Source organism: Carcharodon carcharias, chromosome 20, assembly GCF_017639515.1.
Source record: "Carcharodon carcharias isolate sCarCar2 chromosome 20, sCarCar2.pri, whole genome shotgun sequence".
NCBI classification, from domain to species: Eukaryota; Metazoa; Chordata; class Chondrichthyes; order Lamniformes; family Lamnidae; genus Carcharodon; species Carcharodon carcharias.
The window spans coordinates 29,849,714-29,865,844 of NC_054486.1; the positions used below are offsets into that span (position 1 = coordinate 29,849,714).

The 16,131-nt window shown below is 40.4% G+C and overlaps 1 protein-coding gene across 3 annotated transcripts in view; it reads right to left on the reverse strand.

Annotated features, from left to right (window-relative positions):
* The window catches only part of rmdn3 (regulator of microtubule dynamics 3), a 470,539-nt gene that overhangs the window by 442,878 nt on the left and 11,530 nt on the right, over nt 1-16,131 (reverse strand). For all 3 annotated transcript variants that reach the window (XM_041214025.1, XM_041214026.1, XM_041214027.1), the window contains exons 2-3: nt 11,844-12,030; nt 1,372-1,518 (exon numbers count right to left, since the gene is read on the reverse strand). In XM_041214025.1, coding sequence (XP_041069959.1) covers nt 1,372-1,518; nt 11,844-12,030 — 334 coding nt within the window. The remainder of the gene's footprint in view (nt 1-1,371; nt 1,519-11,843; nt 12,031-16,131) is intronic.

A 16,131-nucleotide genomic window follows, 5' to 3' on the forward strand; every position in this document is an offset into this window, starting at 1 on the left:
ACTTACTTGTATTGCATATTGCTCCTCAATCAATTGCAAAATTTTGTTGTAAAGGTACAACAAAGACAATTCTCAATGTTCTTGAAGTAATGCAGGGAAGCAAGGAACTAAAGATAGCAATCAATGCCTGCGATAATCAGTTAACCAAAGCCAAAATTTAATGAAGAAATAAATAGCTGGAACTATTTCAAGGTTCAAAGAAGTTCAAAGTACATAATTCTGTATCCAATTAATTTTATTTCCTCAATTACACTGCAGCCTGTAAGTTGTTAATAGGAATCCATTCTTATCGTTTGATATTTCTCAAATAGGCAAAATGAAGGGATTAAGGGGTTGATTTTCAATTTACCGCCTGGAAATAAAACTAATACTATAGACCAGCCACATGTTATGGAAACTGTACAATGTGCATTTCCATTAATCTCAACGGTCACTCTAAATGGTGGCTGGTCTAAAATGCTGTGGCTTTTTGCAGGTGCTGGCCGGAGCAACATCCGGTGACAAGCATAATTGAAAAGACAGGGAAATGATCCCGTTTAAATAAATGCAATTTAACCTCATTCTGCCACCCAATGCCAGGCAATCAGTTATTATCATTTATATTACTTCATAACTGAAATATTGTCCTATTATAATATTGGACAGATCAATAGTCTGAAGTTCACATAGGTGCACTATGGTGGGTAATTTAAACCACTGATCTCCTAGGTTGCTGGAGGCAGAGCTCAGGATAGAATGGCGTGATTCCTGTAGACTCCAGTCATCCCAGGAGGGTTTGGGAACCTTCTTTAACATGCTGCCAAACCTGTTGAGTGTCTGCCAGCATTTTCTGTTTTTATTTCAGATTTCCAGTATCTGTAGTTTTTTGCTTTTGTTTTAGTATTCAAAACATTATCAGTTAGGAAAAGATATCCATTGTAAGAATTTTTTCTAAGTTCGTCAATGGAGTTATTTCTGGAGCTCTGCACAGCTCCCTTACTATCACAGCTTTCTTTCTGTGATATGACATTTTCCTGCCAATGGAAGGGGTAAAAGCAGAAAAGGATTCCAAATTTAAATGGCAATGTTTCTTGAAATCTGAATAATTTGTAATATGATTAAACCTTCTATATGGCAAAATTACTACTTTGACAATCCATCTATAGGCCACAAACACAAGTCTAAAGCACAAATATCCCACTGATGATGAGATCGAAGTTAAAGATGTGATTGGCATAAGTAGTATATCGGAAACCTTCAAAATTCATTACAGTCATGGCCAATACTACATTATTCAGCAATTTTTTATTTCTCAGAGCTTTGTACAGATATAGCATGCAAAAATATGGTACTACCTTATGATCACTATTTAGCACAGCATTCTCTACTTACCCTCCTTCGCTCTCTGTTTCAGCGCTACTCTTATTCCCAGTGCTGGCTGCGAAATAGATGGAGTTTGATTCAGCAGAATTACTTCTTTCTCTGGAAAATCCTAGTTTCTTCTTTCTTGATGTTTTTTGGCATTGCTCTAAACTTGACCTTTGTTAAGGAAAATATAACTTAGTACATTCTTATTTTCTCACATTATGATCCAAAATAATGAGCAAATGGTATAAATAGAGCCAACCCCTTCCTATGCTAACATAGCAAAATGGGACAGTGGTAGCTCTTAGCTTCCTAATAAGGACTGAGTTGCTTTTTAGCGGCAAAAAAATTCTGTAATGCAAACTTCGTAGGAACAGTTTGATAGAATGAAGCTTCAGCATTTCAAAGTTGAATTTTCTTATTTAAATACAACTCTAAGCCAAGGAAAGTTAGTCAAACAATGTTAAAATGTATTTCAGAAGTATCTAAAATGATTAAAGCATGTTCCTGTCAAGCTTTATCAACCACGTCTTAAACACTCTAAAATGATCAGTGTGACACAGAGAAGGTTTTAGCAACCTCCAAGCTCCGCTCTCAATTTTCCTTTACTAGTTGTGCCTGCTAAAGAGTAAAAATTTCTAATGGCTGCCTTCATGGCCCAGGAAAAGTCGCAGTTTCAGCCAAAGAAAAGGAATATACCTCCATAACAGATGCCGTTGAAAGTACTGTGCAAATCCTATTCATGACACCTTCAACATAAAATAGGTTCTTTCATGGGATGTGAGTATCACATGCAAGGCCAGCATTTGTTACCCATCCCTTATTGCCTTTAAATTGAGTGGCTTGCTAGGCCATTTCAAAGGGCAGTTAAGAGTCATCCACATTGAGTCTGGAGTCACATATAGACCAAATTAGGTAAGGGCAACAGATTTCCAGATAGGTTTTTACAGCAATTAATAGTAGTTTCCTGTTCACCATTACTGAGACTAGCTTTCAATTCCAGACTCCATTAACTAATTGAATTTAAATTCCACAAACTGCCGTGCGGGCTTTGAACCCATGTCCCCAGAGCATTAGCCTGGGCCTCTAGGTTACTGGTCAGTGACATTACCACTATGCCACCACTCCCCTTACTTAAAGTCACCAATAAATATACAAAGTACCAATGGGTCAAAAGTATTCATGAAAGAGTTTTAAATATACTCCATATTGAAACATGTTTGTTCTGAGAAATGTGCTAAAAACTTATATGTGCCACAAGTATAGTGTTATGTACAAAGTAACAAGTACATTGGTTTATTCAAAAAAAAACTTAGTACAAAGCACCAGAATGAATTGGATACGAGCCACAAGATCTTACAACTTGGCTGGGGAATACATTATTATTTGAGGTCAGACAGAATAACGAACAACTTCTGTGGCTGAAAAAAATATTTTGAGGTCCAAAATAATGCAAATATTTAGCTTTTACTCATTGAACCATTTCCTTTAATGTGAACAACGTTCATAAAATGGAAAACATTCTTAAAAAAGAACAAGTGATTAATCAGACATTTTCAGTACATTCAAAATCTTAAGATTGTACGTACATGGCTAAGCTATTATCTGTTGAAAGTGGGAGGGTTGGCTGTTGGTAGAAAGAGAGTTTACAACTTAAAACATCTAGATTTACATAGTATTCTGCCACAATCAAGTGAAAAAACAATCTTGGCAACTCTTGACAGCAATAAGTGATCTCAGCAATCCAACATCAACTTGAAAATTAATTTTGTCTGCCGTTGGATTTATAACTTGGACATCAATATTAGATAAGTGATAGGAGCAATATCTTAAGCAATTATTATCATCTAAGTTACATAGCATAGCCCTGCTTGGAACACTTTCCCCTACTCTTTCCAGGCAGATCCCAAAGTGCCTAAACTCTTAACTTCTACAATCTGGATACAATGTCCAGATTAAAACTCCTGGGAGGCCAAATCTGGATTCAATCTGAAAACAGCAGCTGCACAAAACAGAAGCCAACAGAATCCTTCCACCTGAGTTAGCTATTCAAAGGGTAGGAAATCAACCAAGAAAATGTTTCACTTAAAATTACCCACCTAATGATGCCCACATCCCATTCATTTATTTGAATGTTGTGCTAAATAATCCAAATAATAGTAGTGATGTTGGGAATTAATACCACCAAAAAAATCTAACAACGAGTGAGCATTTTTTGTCATAACCTTCGATATTGCACAAAATATCCTGCCTATATAATCTCTTTGAAATGTATTTCTTATTCAAGTTCAAACATAGTAACTAGAGTTTTGAACAGAGTCTTCAGCTTTGCTGTATTTTCAAAGTGGATGCTGAATAATTATTTTTCTTTACCACGTAACAGATGTTTCTCCGAAAATTGCGAGGAGCAGAGTGCTGGGAGCTGTGGCTGAGCAAGGAAATGTGACATCTAAATATCCATTCCTAAGAAACAGGACAAAATGCATTCATAGAGGTCACAGATTAGTACAGCACAGAAGGAGGCCAGATGGTCCTTCAAGTATTTATCCAACTCCCTTTTGAAGGTTACTATTGAATTGGTATCCACTACCATAATAGGCAACGCATTCCAAATCCTAATCACTCATTGTGTAAAGGTTTATCCTTATAAGTGCTCTCGTTCTTTTGCCAATCAGCTTAAATCTGTGCCCTCTAGTTATTGACCCTTCAGTCAAAAGAAACAGCTTCACTTTATTTACTCTATTTAATCCCTTCATGATTTCAAACACCTCTATAAAATTTCCTCCTAGCCTTCTCTGCTCTACAACTCCAGCTTCTCCAATAACTGTAATTCCTAATCCCTAAAACCAATCCTATAATTTTTTTTGTACCCTCTCCAAAACCTTCATGTCCTTCCTGAAGTGTGACATCCAGAATTAGACACATTAATCTAGCTTGGATTTACTGATGTAAATCTAGATGTTCTAAATTGTAAACTCTCTTTCTACCAACACCCAACCCTCCCACTTCCAACAGACAATAGCTTAGTCACGTACATACAAGTGTTTAATATAGGTTTAACATAACTTCTGACTTTTGTATTCTATGCCCTTAAACCCAGAATCAATGTTGTCACTTAACTGTACGTGTGCACGGCCACACATCAGACTGAAAGGTACTGTACAGCTTTGTTCTGTGTTAAAGGTATCGCGCATTGAGAAAAATTGGTCACACCCAACAACAAAGTTTTACAAGGAACATTGCCCAAGATACCATATGCTTATTAACTGCATTGTTAAGCAGTCCTCCCATCTTCAAAGGTTTGTGCACAAACACTTAAAATTAGCATGTGTTGTCTCTCCTCTTCTCACTTTTCTATGTTGAATTTCTCCTGCCATGTGTTCACCCATTCCACCTGCCTGTTTATGCCTTCATGAAGTCTATTACTATCTCCCTCACTGTTTATTAAACTCCAAAGTTTAGGTATCATCTGCAAATTTGTGCCTTGTATCTCCTGACACCAAGTCATGAATGTATATCAAAAACAGCAATGGCTCTAGTACTGAACCTTGGGGTACTCCACTATTACCACCCTCCAGGCTGAAAATCAGCAATTCACCACAGCTTTGTTTTCTGCCCCTTGGCTTATTTTGTATTCACGCTGTCACTGCTCATTTAATCCCATGTGCTTCAATTTTGCTAACAAGCCTAATGTATGGAACTTCATCAAACATCTTCTGAAAGTCCATATACACATTGCTATGATCCTGGACCAGAACCTCAAGTTTCTGGGATGATCCGATCAGGGACCAGTAAATTTTGTTTAAAGTAGACAAAGTTTTAGATCCCAAGTATTTACTAAGAGAATTAAGCCACAAGGTTCTCCACGGTTTAAAATAAAAACAAAATAAACTTTACTATATGAAGTGAGAAAAGTAAAACAATTTAAGATATCTATCTTATACTCTAGCATTCAGAATTAACTTGAATATAATGTGGGAAAAAGTGAGGTTATGCAATTTGGCAGGAAGAATAGAGGAGCTGAATATTACTTAAATGGAGAAAGACTGTAGAAAGCTGCAGCACAGAGGGATCTGGGGGTCCTCATTCATGAATCACGAAGAGCTAGCATACAAGTTCAGCAGGTAAGGCAAATGGAATGTTGGCCTTTATTTCAAAGGGAATGGAGTACAAAAATAGGGAAGTCCTGCTAAAATTATACAAGGCACTAGTTAGGCCACATCTAGAATACTGTGAACAGTTTTGGTCCCCTTATCTAAGGAAAGATATATTGGCATTGGAGGCAGTCCAGAGAAGGTTCACTAGATTGATCCCAGGTATGGAGGGGTTTTCTTATGAGGAGAGGTTCAGTAGGTTGGGCCTGTACTCATTGGAGTTTAGAAGAATGATTGGCGGCCTTATTGAAACATAAGATTCTTAGAGGGCTTGACAGGGTAGATGCTGAGAGGTTGTTTCTCCTTGTGGGAGAGTCTAGGACCAGAGGGTATAATCTCAGAGTAAAGGGTCAGCCATTTAAAACAGAGATGAGGAGGAATTTCTTCTCTCAGAGAGCAGTCAATCTGTGGAATTCTTTACCACATAGGGCTGTAGAGGTTGGGTTGTTAAGTATATTCAAGGCTGAGATAGACATTTTTAATCAGTAAGGGAATCAAGGGTTATGGGGAAAAGGCAGGAAAGTGGAGTTGAGGATTATCAGATCAGCCATGATCTCCTTGAATGGCAGAGCAGACTCGACGGGCCGAATAGTCTACTTCTGCTCCTATGTCTTATGATCGAGCCCTTGCCCTGCAACTGCTGAAAGCCTCCCCCACTTTATGGCTGGCCTGGTGGGTAGAGACTGGCCTCAGAGCCCCACTAAAAGTGATGTGGTGCTGTCTGCGAAGCCTGGCGCTGATGACTACAAGCGTTGCCTGGAGTAAGGTAGGCAAACAAACCTCAAAGTCCCAAGTGAAGTGCAGCTCACCAAGTGCACGTCACTTATGTACAGTTGTGAAATATTGCACGCAGACGTGCTCAGATGATCCGATTTTGGGGGATGATTCCAGCTGGCCTGATAATGACATGCTGATGTTTACAATGAAGTTCCCGGCATCCGACGTCTTGAAATGTGGCCCACCATTGACAGGTAGAGCAGATGACTGCAAACTGGTTTCACAACGTCGTGAAACCGATTTTTGGCCTTCTTGCCATATTGTCCGCTCACGCCACCAAACACGCCCGACGCCAGAGGCACGAAAAATTCTGCTCCCCGTCTCCCAAAGAGATTTTCAGTTTTCACCTTTGTAGGTCTACCTCTGAATTCCCTCCTAAAGTCGCCAAGACTTGGAATGCCTCAATGACTGCTCACCTCACAGGGTATTAATCTTGTCTCCTGAGACTACGTTCCACTGGGTTCCCGAGTCTGCACCCCAGCACCAACTCATAGGCACAACTTCAGCTCTTCAGCCAAGCCAAGCAGAACACCACTGCTTCAAAGGGTTACCTGTCCCAAACATGGAGCAGCATGGAATCACCAACCTTTCACTGTCTTTTCAGCTCTCCAAGACTTCTCCTGAGTCCTCGCTACTTAAAGCCTATCAACTGTAACACATTTGCTACTTGAAGCTTCTTTCTTTGCTCCCTCCCTGGTGGTTCCTACCAGTGGTCTCCTCCCAGCGGTTCTTTCCCTGGTACCCTCTCTCTCTCTCATTCTGGGTTCCCTTTCCCTCTCTGGGACCTCTCCCAGTCCCTGGACTCCACTGAATACGGCATCCCATTCCTGGGTCCCGTAATCAGGTTTACACAGCATTTTTGCCCCACACAGGCACACTGGTCACTTTTCCCAGGCCCAAAGATCTTTAAATGGATCTCCGGATTACTTCCCAAGCCACGTGCAAATTGGCATAGGGACGCGAGAATAAGGGAAGTAAACACGTGGCTAAAGGACTGGTGCGGGAAAGAGGGGTTCCATTTCGTGGGGCACTGGCATCAGTATTGGAACAGGAGGGATCTGTACTGTTGGGACGGTCTTCACCTGAACTGATCTGGGACCGATGTTCTAGTGAAAAGGGTAAATAGGGTGGTCAACAGGACTTTAAACTAGAGGGGGGAAGGGTAAAACCCTAAGAAGTATGACTAATGGAAAACAAAGCAGCAGGTTAGCATGTGGGGGGGTGGATTCAACTTCATGGAAAATTATGGAAAAACTGAAAAGAAAGGAGAGCCCAGGAGAGGCTATTAAAGTCTCCAGAACACAAAATAGGACAGAGTGTTTGGAAAGGCTAGGCATCCAACTTCAAGCACATCAGATAAAGGGATGACAATGAGAATGAGAAAGGGGACAGGAAATACAGGACTGAAGATGTTATATCTGAATGCACGCAATATACGAAATAAGGTAAATGAGCTTGTGGCGCAGATTGAAATTGGCAGGTATGATGTGGTGGGCATCACGGAGACATGGTTGCAAGGGAATCAGGACTGGGAGCTAAATATCCAAGGATATACATCCTATCGAAAAGATAGGCAGGTTGGCAGAGGGTTGCTTTGTTAGTAAGAAATGAAATTAAATCGATAGCAAGAAATGATGTAGGGTCACATGATGCAGAATCTGTGTGGGTAGAGTTGAGGAACTGCAAAGGTAAAAAAACCATAATGGGAGTTATGTACAGACCTCCGAACAGTAGTCAGGATGTGGGGCACAAGATACACCAGGAGATAGAAAAGGCATGTAAGAAAGGCAAGGTTACAATGATCATGGGGGGATATCAATATGCAGATAGACTGTGAAAATCAGGTTGGTAGTGGATCCCAAGAAAAGGAATTTGTAGAATGTCTACGAGATGGCTTTTTGGAGCAGCTTGTGGTGGAGCCCACTAGGGAACAGGCAATTCTAGATTTAGTGATATGTAATGAGGCAGATTTGATAAGAGAGCTTAGGAACCCTTAGGAGGAAGTGACCATAATATGATAGAATTTACCCTGCAATTTGAGAGGAGAAAGCTGGAATCAGATGTAACGGTATTACAGTTGAATAAAGGCAACTACAGAGGAATGAGGGAGGAGCTGGCCAGAACTGACTGGGAGATGAGCCTAGCAGGAAAGACAGTGGAACAGCAATGGCAGGAGTTTCTGGGAGTAATTTGGGAGACACAGCAAAAATTCATCCCTAGGAAGAAGAAGCATACTGAAGGGAGGACAAGGCAACCATGGCTGACAAGGGAAGTCAGGGACAGCATAAAAGCTAAAGAGAAAGCATACAATGCAGCGAAGAGCAGTGGGAAACCAGGGGATTGGAAAGCCTGCAAAGACCAACAGAGGACAACTAAAAAAGAAATAAGGAGGGAGAAGATTAAATATGAGGGTAAACTAGCCAGTAATATAAAAGAAGATCGCAAGAGTTTTTTTAGATATATAAAGGGTAAGAGAGAGGCAAAAGTGGACATTGGGCCGCTGGAAAATGACGCTGGAGAAGTAATAGTGGGGAACAAAGAAATGGTGGAGGAACTGAATAGGTACTTTGCGTCAGTCTTCACAGTGGAAGACACGAGTGACATCTCCAAAGTTCATGAGTGTCGGGGGCCAGAGGTGAGTATGGTGGCCATTACCAAGGAGAAGGTGCTAGGAAAACTGAAAGGTCTGAAGGTGGATAAATCATCTGGGCCAGATGGATTACACCCCAGAGTTCTGAAGGAGATAGCTGAAGAGATAGTGAAGGCATTAGTGGTGATCTTTCAGGAATCACTGGAGTCAGGGAGGGTCCCAGAGGACTGGAAAATTGCTAATGTAATCCCCCTATTTAAGAAGGGAGTGAGGCAAAAGACTTCCCCGTCACAATGTTAAACTGAATACCAGATTTACCTATCACCACTTTTCTGAACAAGGGTGTAACATTTGTAATCCTCCAGTCGTCTGACACAAACCAGTATTTAAGCATGATTGGAAAATTGTGGCCAGCCTTTCTGCAATTTCTACCCTTACTTCCTTCAGCAAACTAGAATGCATATCATCTGGACACAGTGCGTCACCAACTTTCTAGCAGAGCCAGACTTTCTAGGACCTTCTCTTTATCTATGTTTATCTCATGCAGTATCTGGCAACCTCCTCGTTTACTATAGCTTTGGCAAAGTCCTCTTCCTTGGTAAACACAGATGCAAAATACTCATTTATTACCTCAGCTACACCTTCTATTCCACCAATAAATATCAATTTCAGTGCAGAATGGACTCCACCGTTCCTCTTTACTGTTAAATGCCAATGGAAGACTTTTGCATTCCTGTTTAGCCTCTTGTATTTACACGTCGAGTGACCATTATCCAAAATCCTCGGGACAGATCAGGTTTCCGATTTCAGATCATTTCAGTTTTCCGATACCACATATAGGACTAGGCCTACTTACATTAAAATAGCCTAAGACTAGGCTAACTATGGTCTAACGTAAATAAAATGGCTAGAAAAGAAAGATGCATCACTGAATAATAAATACAAGGTACCTGTAATCGGTTCCCACCCATGGAGCCATATGCAATTCTGCTTGTAGGAGAGGATTCAGAGTATCGATTTGAAGACAAACAACTAGACTTCCCATGCTAAAGGTTGAGCGTGGTCTGCGAGGTTCGTGTCGATTCAGACACGTTGGCTCAGTTCAGGGACTTCCCACGCTAAAGGTCAGGTGCAGTGGGCAAGGTTTGTGTCAGCTTGAGTTGGCACTAAAGGTTAGGCGTGGTCGGCGAAGTTCGTGTTGGCTCAGGTCGTGTCAGCTCACGTCAGGGACTTCCTGCACTAAAGGTCGGGCAAGGTCGGTGAGGTTCATGTTGGCTCGGCAACAAAATAAAAACAGAAATACCTGGAAAAACTCAGCAGGTCTGGCAGCATCGGCAGAGAAGAACAAAGTTGCCATTTCGAGTCCTCATGACCCTTCAACAGAACTGAGTAAAAATAGGAGAGGGATGAAATATAAGCTGGTTTAAGGTGGGGGGGGGGGGGGTGTTTTCCAATAATTTATATAGATTTTTCTTTACAACAAAAGGGAGGGGGAAGAATGTTCCAGTGAAGCTCAACACAAACTGGAGGAACAGCACCTCATCTTCCGACTAGGCACTTTACAGACTGAATATTGAGTTCAACAACTTTAGATCTTGAACTCCCTCCTCCATCTCCACTCCCTTTCCGTTTCTTCCCCCTCCCTTTTGTTTCTTCCAATAATTTATATAGATTTTTCTTTTCCCACCTATTTCCATTATTTTTAAATCTATACCTTTTATGCCTTTTTAGTCTTATTTCACTCCACCCCCACAAGAGCTATCTGTACCTTGCGTGTCCTGCTATCCATTCTTAATTAGCACATTCTTTTAGATAATATCACCACCTTCAACACCTGTTTGTTCTTTTGTCTGTAACATCTTTTGGTTATCTGCTCCTAGCACTGCTTGCTTGTCCCTACAACCACCTCCCCCCCACTTCTCCCCCCACCCCCACACCTTAAACCAGCTTATATTTCACCCCTCTCCTATTTTTACTCAGTTCTGTTGAAGGGTCATGAGGACTCAAAACGTCAACTTTGTTCTTCTCCGCCGATGCTGCCAGACCTGCTGAGTTTTTCCAGGTATTTCTGTTTTTGTTTTGGATTTCCAGCATCCGCAGTTTTTTGTTTTTGTATCGTGTTGGCTCAGGTAAGAGACTTCACACGCTAAAGGGTGGGTGTGGTGAGCGAGGTTCGTGTCAGCTTGTGTCAGGAACTTCCTGTGCTAAAGAGTAGGTGTGGTTGGCAAGGTTCATGTTGGCTCAGGTCACGTTAAAGGTCAATGAGGTTCAAAAAGTGCAGTTTTTGGATGCGTTTGGTTTTTGGATTTATGGATAAAGGGTACTCTACCTGTATAATTGCTTCACCATTGTGGCCATGTCTTAAGTTGCCTAGGGCCCAAACTCTGGAATTCTCTCCTTCCACTTCTCTGCCTCTCTACCTCACTTTTCTCTCTTAAGACAAGTCCTAAAACCTACCTGACCAGGCTTTTGGTTATCTAATCTGGTATTGCATTATGCGGCTCGGTGTCATACTTTATTTTATAATGTTCCTGTGAAGCACCTTGAGATGTATTATTATGTTAACTATATAAACAAGTTTTCTTTTGTTGGTGTTAAGAGACAATTAACTTACCTTGGAATTTGTCAAGCTGCAACACTTCTAGCAACAAAACCATTTTTTTTAAAACTATAAAATTCAGCACCAATTGCTCAGACAAGCCATCAATTGACAATAGGAAAATGGAAGTCACACGAACACAGTACAACAATATGTTTTAGGAACACTGACAGGTCAATGTTACTAATTTCAATTGACATGTATTATAACTGACTTGGAAGTGCCTGAAAAGAAACATACAAATGTCTTGTTCTCATTATGATAACCAAGTCACTCAGTAAAACTTACCCATCACCACAACCAATCAAATAAACTATATAATAAATAACATATGTCAATTTTTATAACCAAGGGTCAAATGCAATAGGAAAATGATTACCTGACATCTCCAACAATCTGATCTGTCATTCCATTTAGACACTCCCGAAGTTGGACCACTTCCCCTTTCAATTCTCTCACACATTGAAGTATAACATCTAGCTGCTCCCATATCTCCAGCTGCTGTCTCTTCAGTTCTGCCAAACTGCTACAATCCTTTGCCACCTGTGTTTTATCTGCATTTGGTGCTAAATGAAAGAAAAAGTCAATGTTTGAATACAGGGTTAAATGTAATGGCACAGATTTTCCAGTTAGCAGCGAGACCAAGGTGTGTGCTGCTGACTGCGATTTAAACTGCAGCCTTACCTTTCTGTGCTGGAGCTTTACGGACTAACTGTACTGGCTGCAGGACTCAGCCATCCGTGAGGAGAGTCACAAGGGGTAGTGGCAAGGTGCAGAAGTGCTGAGGCCACGCCCTGTTTGATATCAGCAATGGAAAGAACGCCCCTTGAGGTTCAGCAACCTTGCAATGTCGTGGTGAATGTTTTTTTTTTAAAGTTAAGCATTTTTAAAAATTATCTTAACCTTTAAGAAACTTTTAATTGCTTTTATGAGTTCGTATAACCTTTAATGTAATGTAAGTAAACACGGAAATGTCTTGAAATGTATTTAAACAGTACAAGAAATAAATGGTAATGTACATTTTGCAGTATCATAAGTGTAGCCTAGTAAAATAAGTAACAATTTCTACTTTTTCTAAAACACTTTTGATTGCTTTCATTTTTGTTTTGAGTTTGAACAGTTGCTGATAATAGGACTTATGAGTTAAAGAAGTTTATATGGAGGATAATGGCTCTTTCATTCATTCTAGCTTTTATAAAAGTTAGGGACAGAGGAGGGAGGCAAAACTGAACTCCTATATTTTCTCATCATCTGTCCGTAAGCAGAGCTGTTTTAAATTTTGAAATATGCTGTGGCATGTTTTCCCAAACCCTTTGTGAGGATAATTTTTAAAGCGACTCACAGCAAACTCTCCTTAGGGTTAAATCAGAAGTTTAGTTTATTTACACATTCAAACCTGGGGAATGGTCATAACTTCATACGCACACACAAGCACACAATAAGAAGATGGGAAAGAGGAGTTTTAACTATGAATAACTTTAAGAAAAGGAACTACAGGTGTGGATATCAGTACACGTGATTGCCAGAGTCCAGTGAGGGTCCCTTCACGGAGGAGCTACAGTTCAGCTAGCTGAAGCAGATTTTGCAAAATTCCTTTAAAGGTAAAGTTAATGCTGTGAGATAAGATGACTTGGTCTGCTCAGCAGGCAATGGCAGGAATCTTCCAGAGAAATAGGGTTCAAGGAGGCTTAGATTTGATGCAGATTGTTGGTCAGCCTGGAGTTCTGCTTTGATGTTTGCAGACTGGAGTTTAAACAGCAGACTGAGTTGTGAGTTTCAAAATGTAATGTTAAAACTTTGCAAAGGCCAAAAGCTTAAGTCATGCGATATTGCCCGTTAATGAGTCAGTTGCAGGATAACAAACAGTTTCTATGCCTCTGGTCAAAATCCATTGTTTACCTTAGGATATAGATGGTGGCATGTTGTACCTCTGTAGGTATAATGAGATTCAATGGCTCTCCCTTTGTTATAGTCCAAGCTGGGGGAAACAAGTCACCTGCTGGTTCCTTTGATTATAATGTGTCCTCACCATGAGAGGTGTGAGATTCCACAAGGATGAGAGTTGACTTTTTACCCTGCAACTGCTATTGAAAATTTTCAGAAACTGTAACCAACATGTGAATCATGTGACCTGTTGCAGCCATCTTTTGGTTTAGCAAAGTTCACATTTTTAAATAAGGAAAAAGGTAACATTTGATTTAACAGTTTATGGTCGCTTGCATGTCTTAGGGACATGACAATAGGATTTGAGAGTTCAAAATGCCTATATGGTGAATCTGGATGAGGGTGTTGATTGTTCTGCAAGTTTGCTTTTAAATATATTTGCATCAAAAAATGGCCTTCCTGATATATTTTCACTGTAAATCACTTCCAAACCTGGGCCTACGCCTGTGCTTAAAAGTTCTAGGCATTCTGGTGTAGATTTTTGGGTAAGTTCAGGGCACCTAGCCACGTAGCCCAGGTCTCCAATGGCAAGGTCAATTCCATACAGTGTCCAGGCAGCATTATCTCTGCCCTCTTGAAGTTTTGAGCGCACACAGAATCACCATGCATGTATGTGCTGTTAGGAGGATGTGTTTTTTTTTAAGATACAATTTCTAATTTTTCTTTTCTGGCTGAATTTTTAAAAAACGGATACCCTCTAAAAGAAACCAGAGACTGCCAGATGGCTACAATAAAGAGCTTGCATTCCACCAAGTGGGATGAAAAACACTCAACCCCCTTGGGGGAATTCAAGATCCCATCTCCTAGTGGCTTTACATTATTCTGAAACTTTGCAAATGTTTCTGAGATGAGACACCAAAATGCAATTACTTGTTCTAAGACAATGACTGCATCAGAAATGGACTAACAAAGTTTCTGAGGAATATAGAGTCATCAGGGTATTTTAAGAGACTGTTACCAAGCAAGAGAGGGATCAGAGATCAGAACGTTGTGCTGTAAACAGACTGTTGGTTGCCCTCTCTGTCTCTCATTCGCAGAAGTAGTGTGCCCAGATTTGCAAAGTAACCACCCTGAGAAATCTACTGCAAACCAAGATCTTCTTGGAGTAAAATGTGGAAATCTGCTCCATAACAAAACAGCTGCACTGTGGAATCACTTCATTGGAACCATCCAAAGAATAGCTAACCATATACTCCTCTGTCTTATCTTCTTCACAAACTGTAAAAACATTCCTTGAACTATGTGCAGGGCCAGGTGAATGTGTGTGACTTATGAATGGCGGTTGAAATTTACCTAGTTAGTTTTTAAATTCGTGGCATAGTTTCAATAAACTTAACTTGTTCTTTGCTTAATCTAAGAAAACCTGTCTGACTAATTCTTTACAATCTGAAAGCGTAAATAGTGGAACTCCTGCTGTACTGGCAAAGCACGTCCTTTCTAAATTCACAAAAAAACCCTGTTTCAGTCAGACCTGAAGTGGTACAATAGGGGAGTCATTTCAACCCTCCTCGTGTGGTTGTGACAGCATGCAGAACTTCCTTTAGGTCTTGCGGTATAACAGCAGCAAGCGCCGATATCTGTGCAGTTACACCAATCAGAAAATCTGGGCCCATGTTAATTTTCTGACTGCATAAGGTTGCAGAAGACTATGTAAGAAACATATCTTTTTATTTGTGATGGACTGTGGATTAGAATTACAAGGCTGCAGGTTGAAAGACATGTCCACTGGGACAGGAAGAGAGATATTACAATGTTGCAGTCCTGGAACACGTAAGAAACATATCTTTTTATTTGTGATGGACTGTGGATTAGAATTACAAGGCTGCAGGTTGAAAGACATGTCCACTGTGACAGGAAGAGAGATATTACAATGTTGCAGTCCTGAAACAGAGTGTTCCACGAAAGACAGGATGGTGCCGGAAAGGAGTCCTGAACCAAGGGAGTTGCCTGACAACAGCATTTTAATTGGATCCTGACCAGGTTTTGTGTGACAGCAGAGCAGAAAAGCTCCTAGCCTGAAAGAAACAAGACCTAAAACCTCTTTCTCCTGTGTGTGGAAGATTCCAGGATTTCCACAATAATAGCTAGCTGGTTTTTTCTCCTCATATCTCTATAACCTTCTCTCTCTCCAAAAACCCTTGTCAAGAGGCAAAGGGGAAAAATCACTGTTAGAGACACTGAAAGGCAAGTGCTCAACCAGTGAACTAAATATTGAAAGTGCTGGAAGACCACCTCGTGTCATCAACAAGAACCAAAAGGAATTTGGAAGACATCAATCAAAATCAACCCATCGAATCCTGTACTCTGGAATTGGTGCTGTTGAACTGTTTTATCCCACTCTTAAAATCCATGTTTTTGCGTACCTTGCATGTCTTGTATGTGTGTGTGTATAGGGATTTAAGAAGGGGTTAGAGTTTAAGTTATACTGTTAGAAATTAGCAGTTCATATTTCTTTCTTTTGTCACTGGTTAACAACAGTTTGTTCAATGAACAGCTAATACTTATTAAGTTTACAAACCTGGTGCTTGTATTCTGTTAACCTAAATTAAACAGTTAGGTAGAATTGGGGTAGTCTGGTGGTTTGATCAAACTTTTTCACATTTGTCACAGCCCGGGGAACAGTGGGGCTTGATACTACAGTGCACTATCCCCAGTGATTTATGACAAATTTAAAATTTAAATTGCTTTGACGTGAGGTTTGCATTTAACCTTTCTGCCCAATT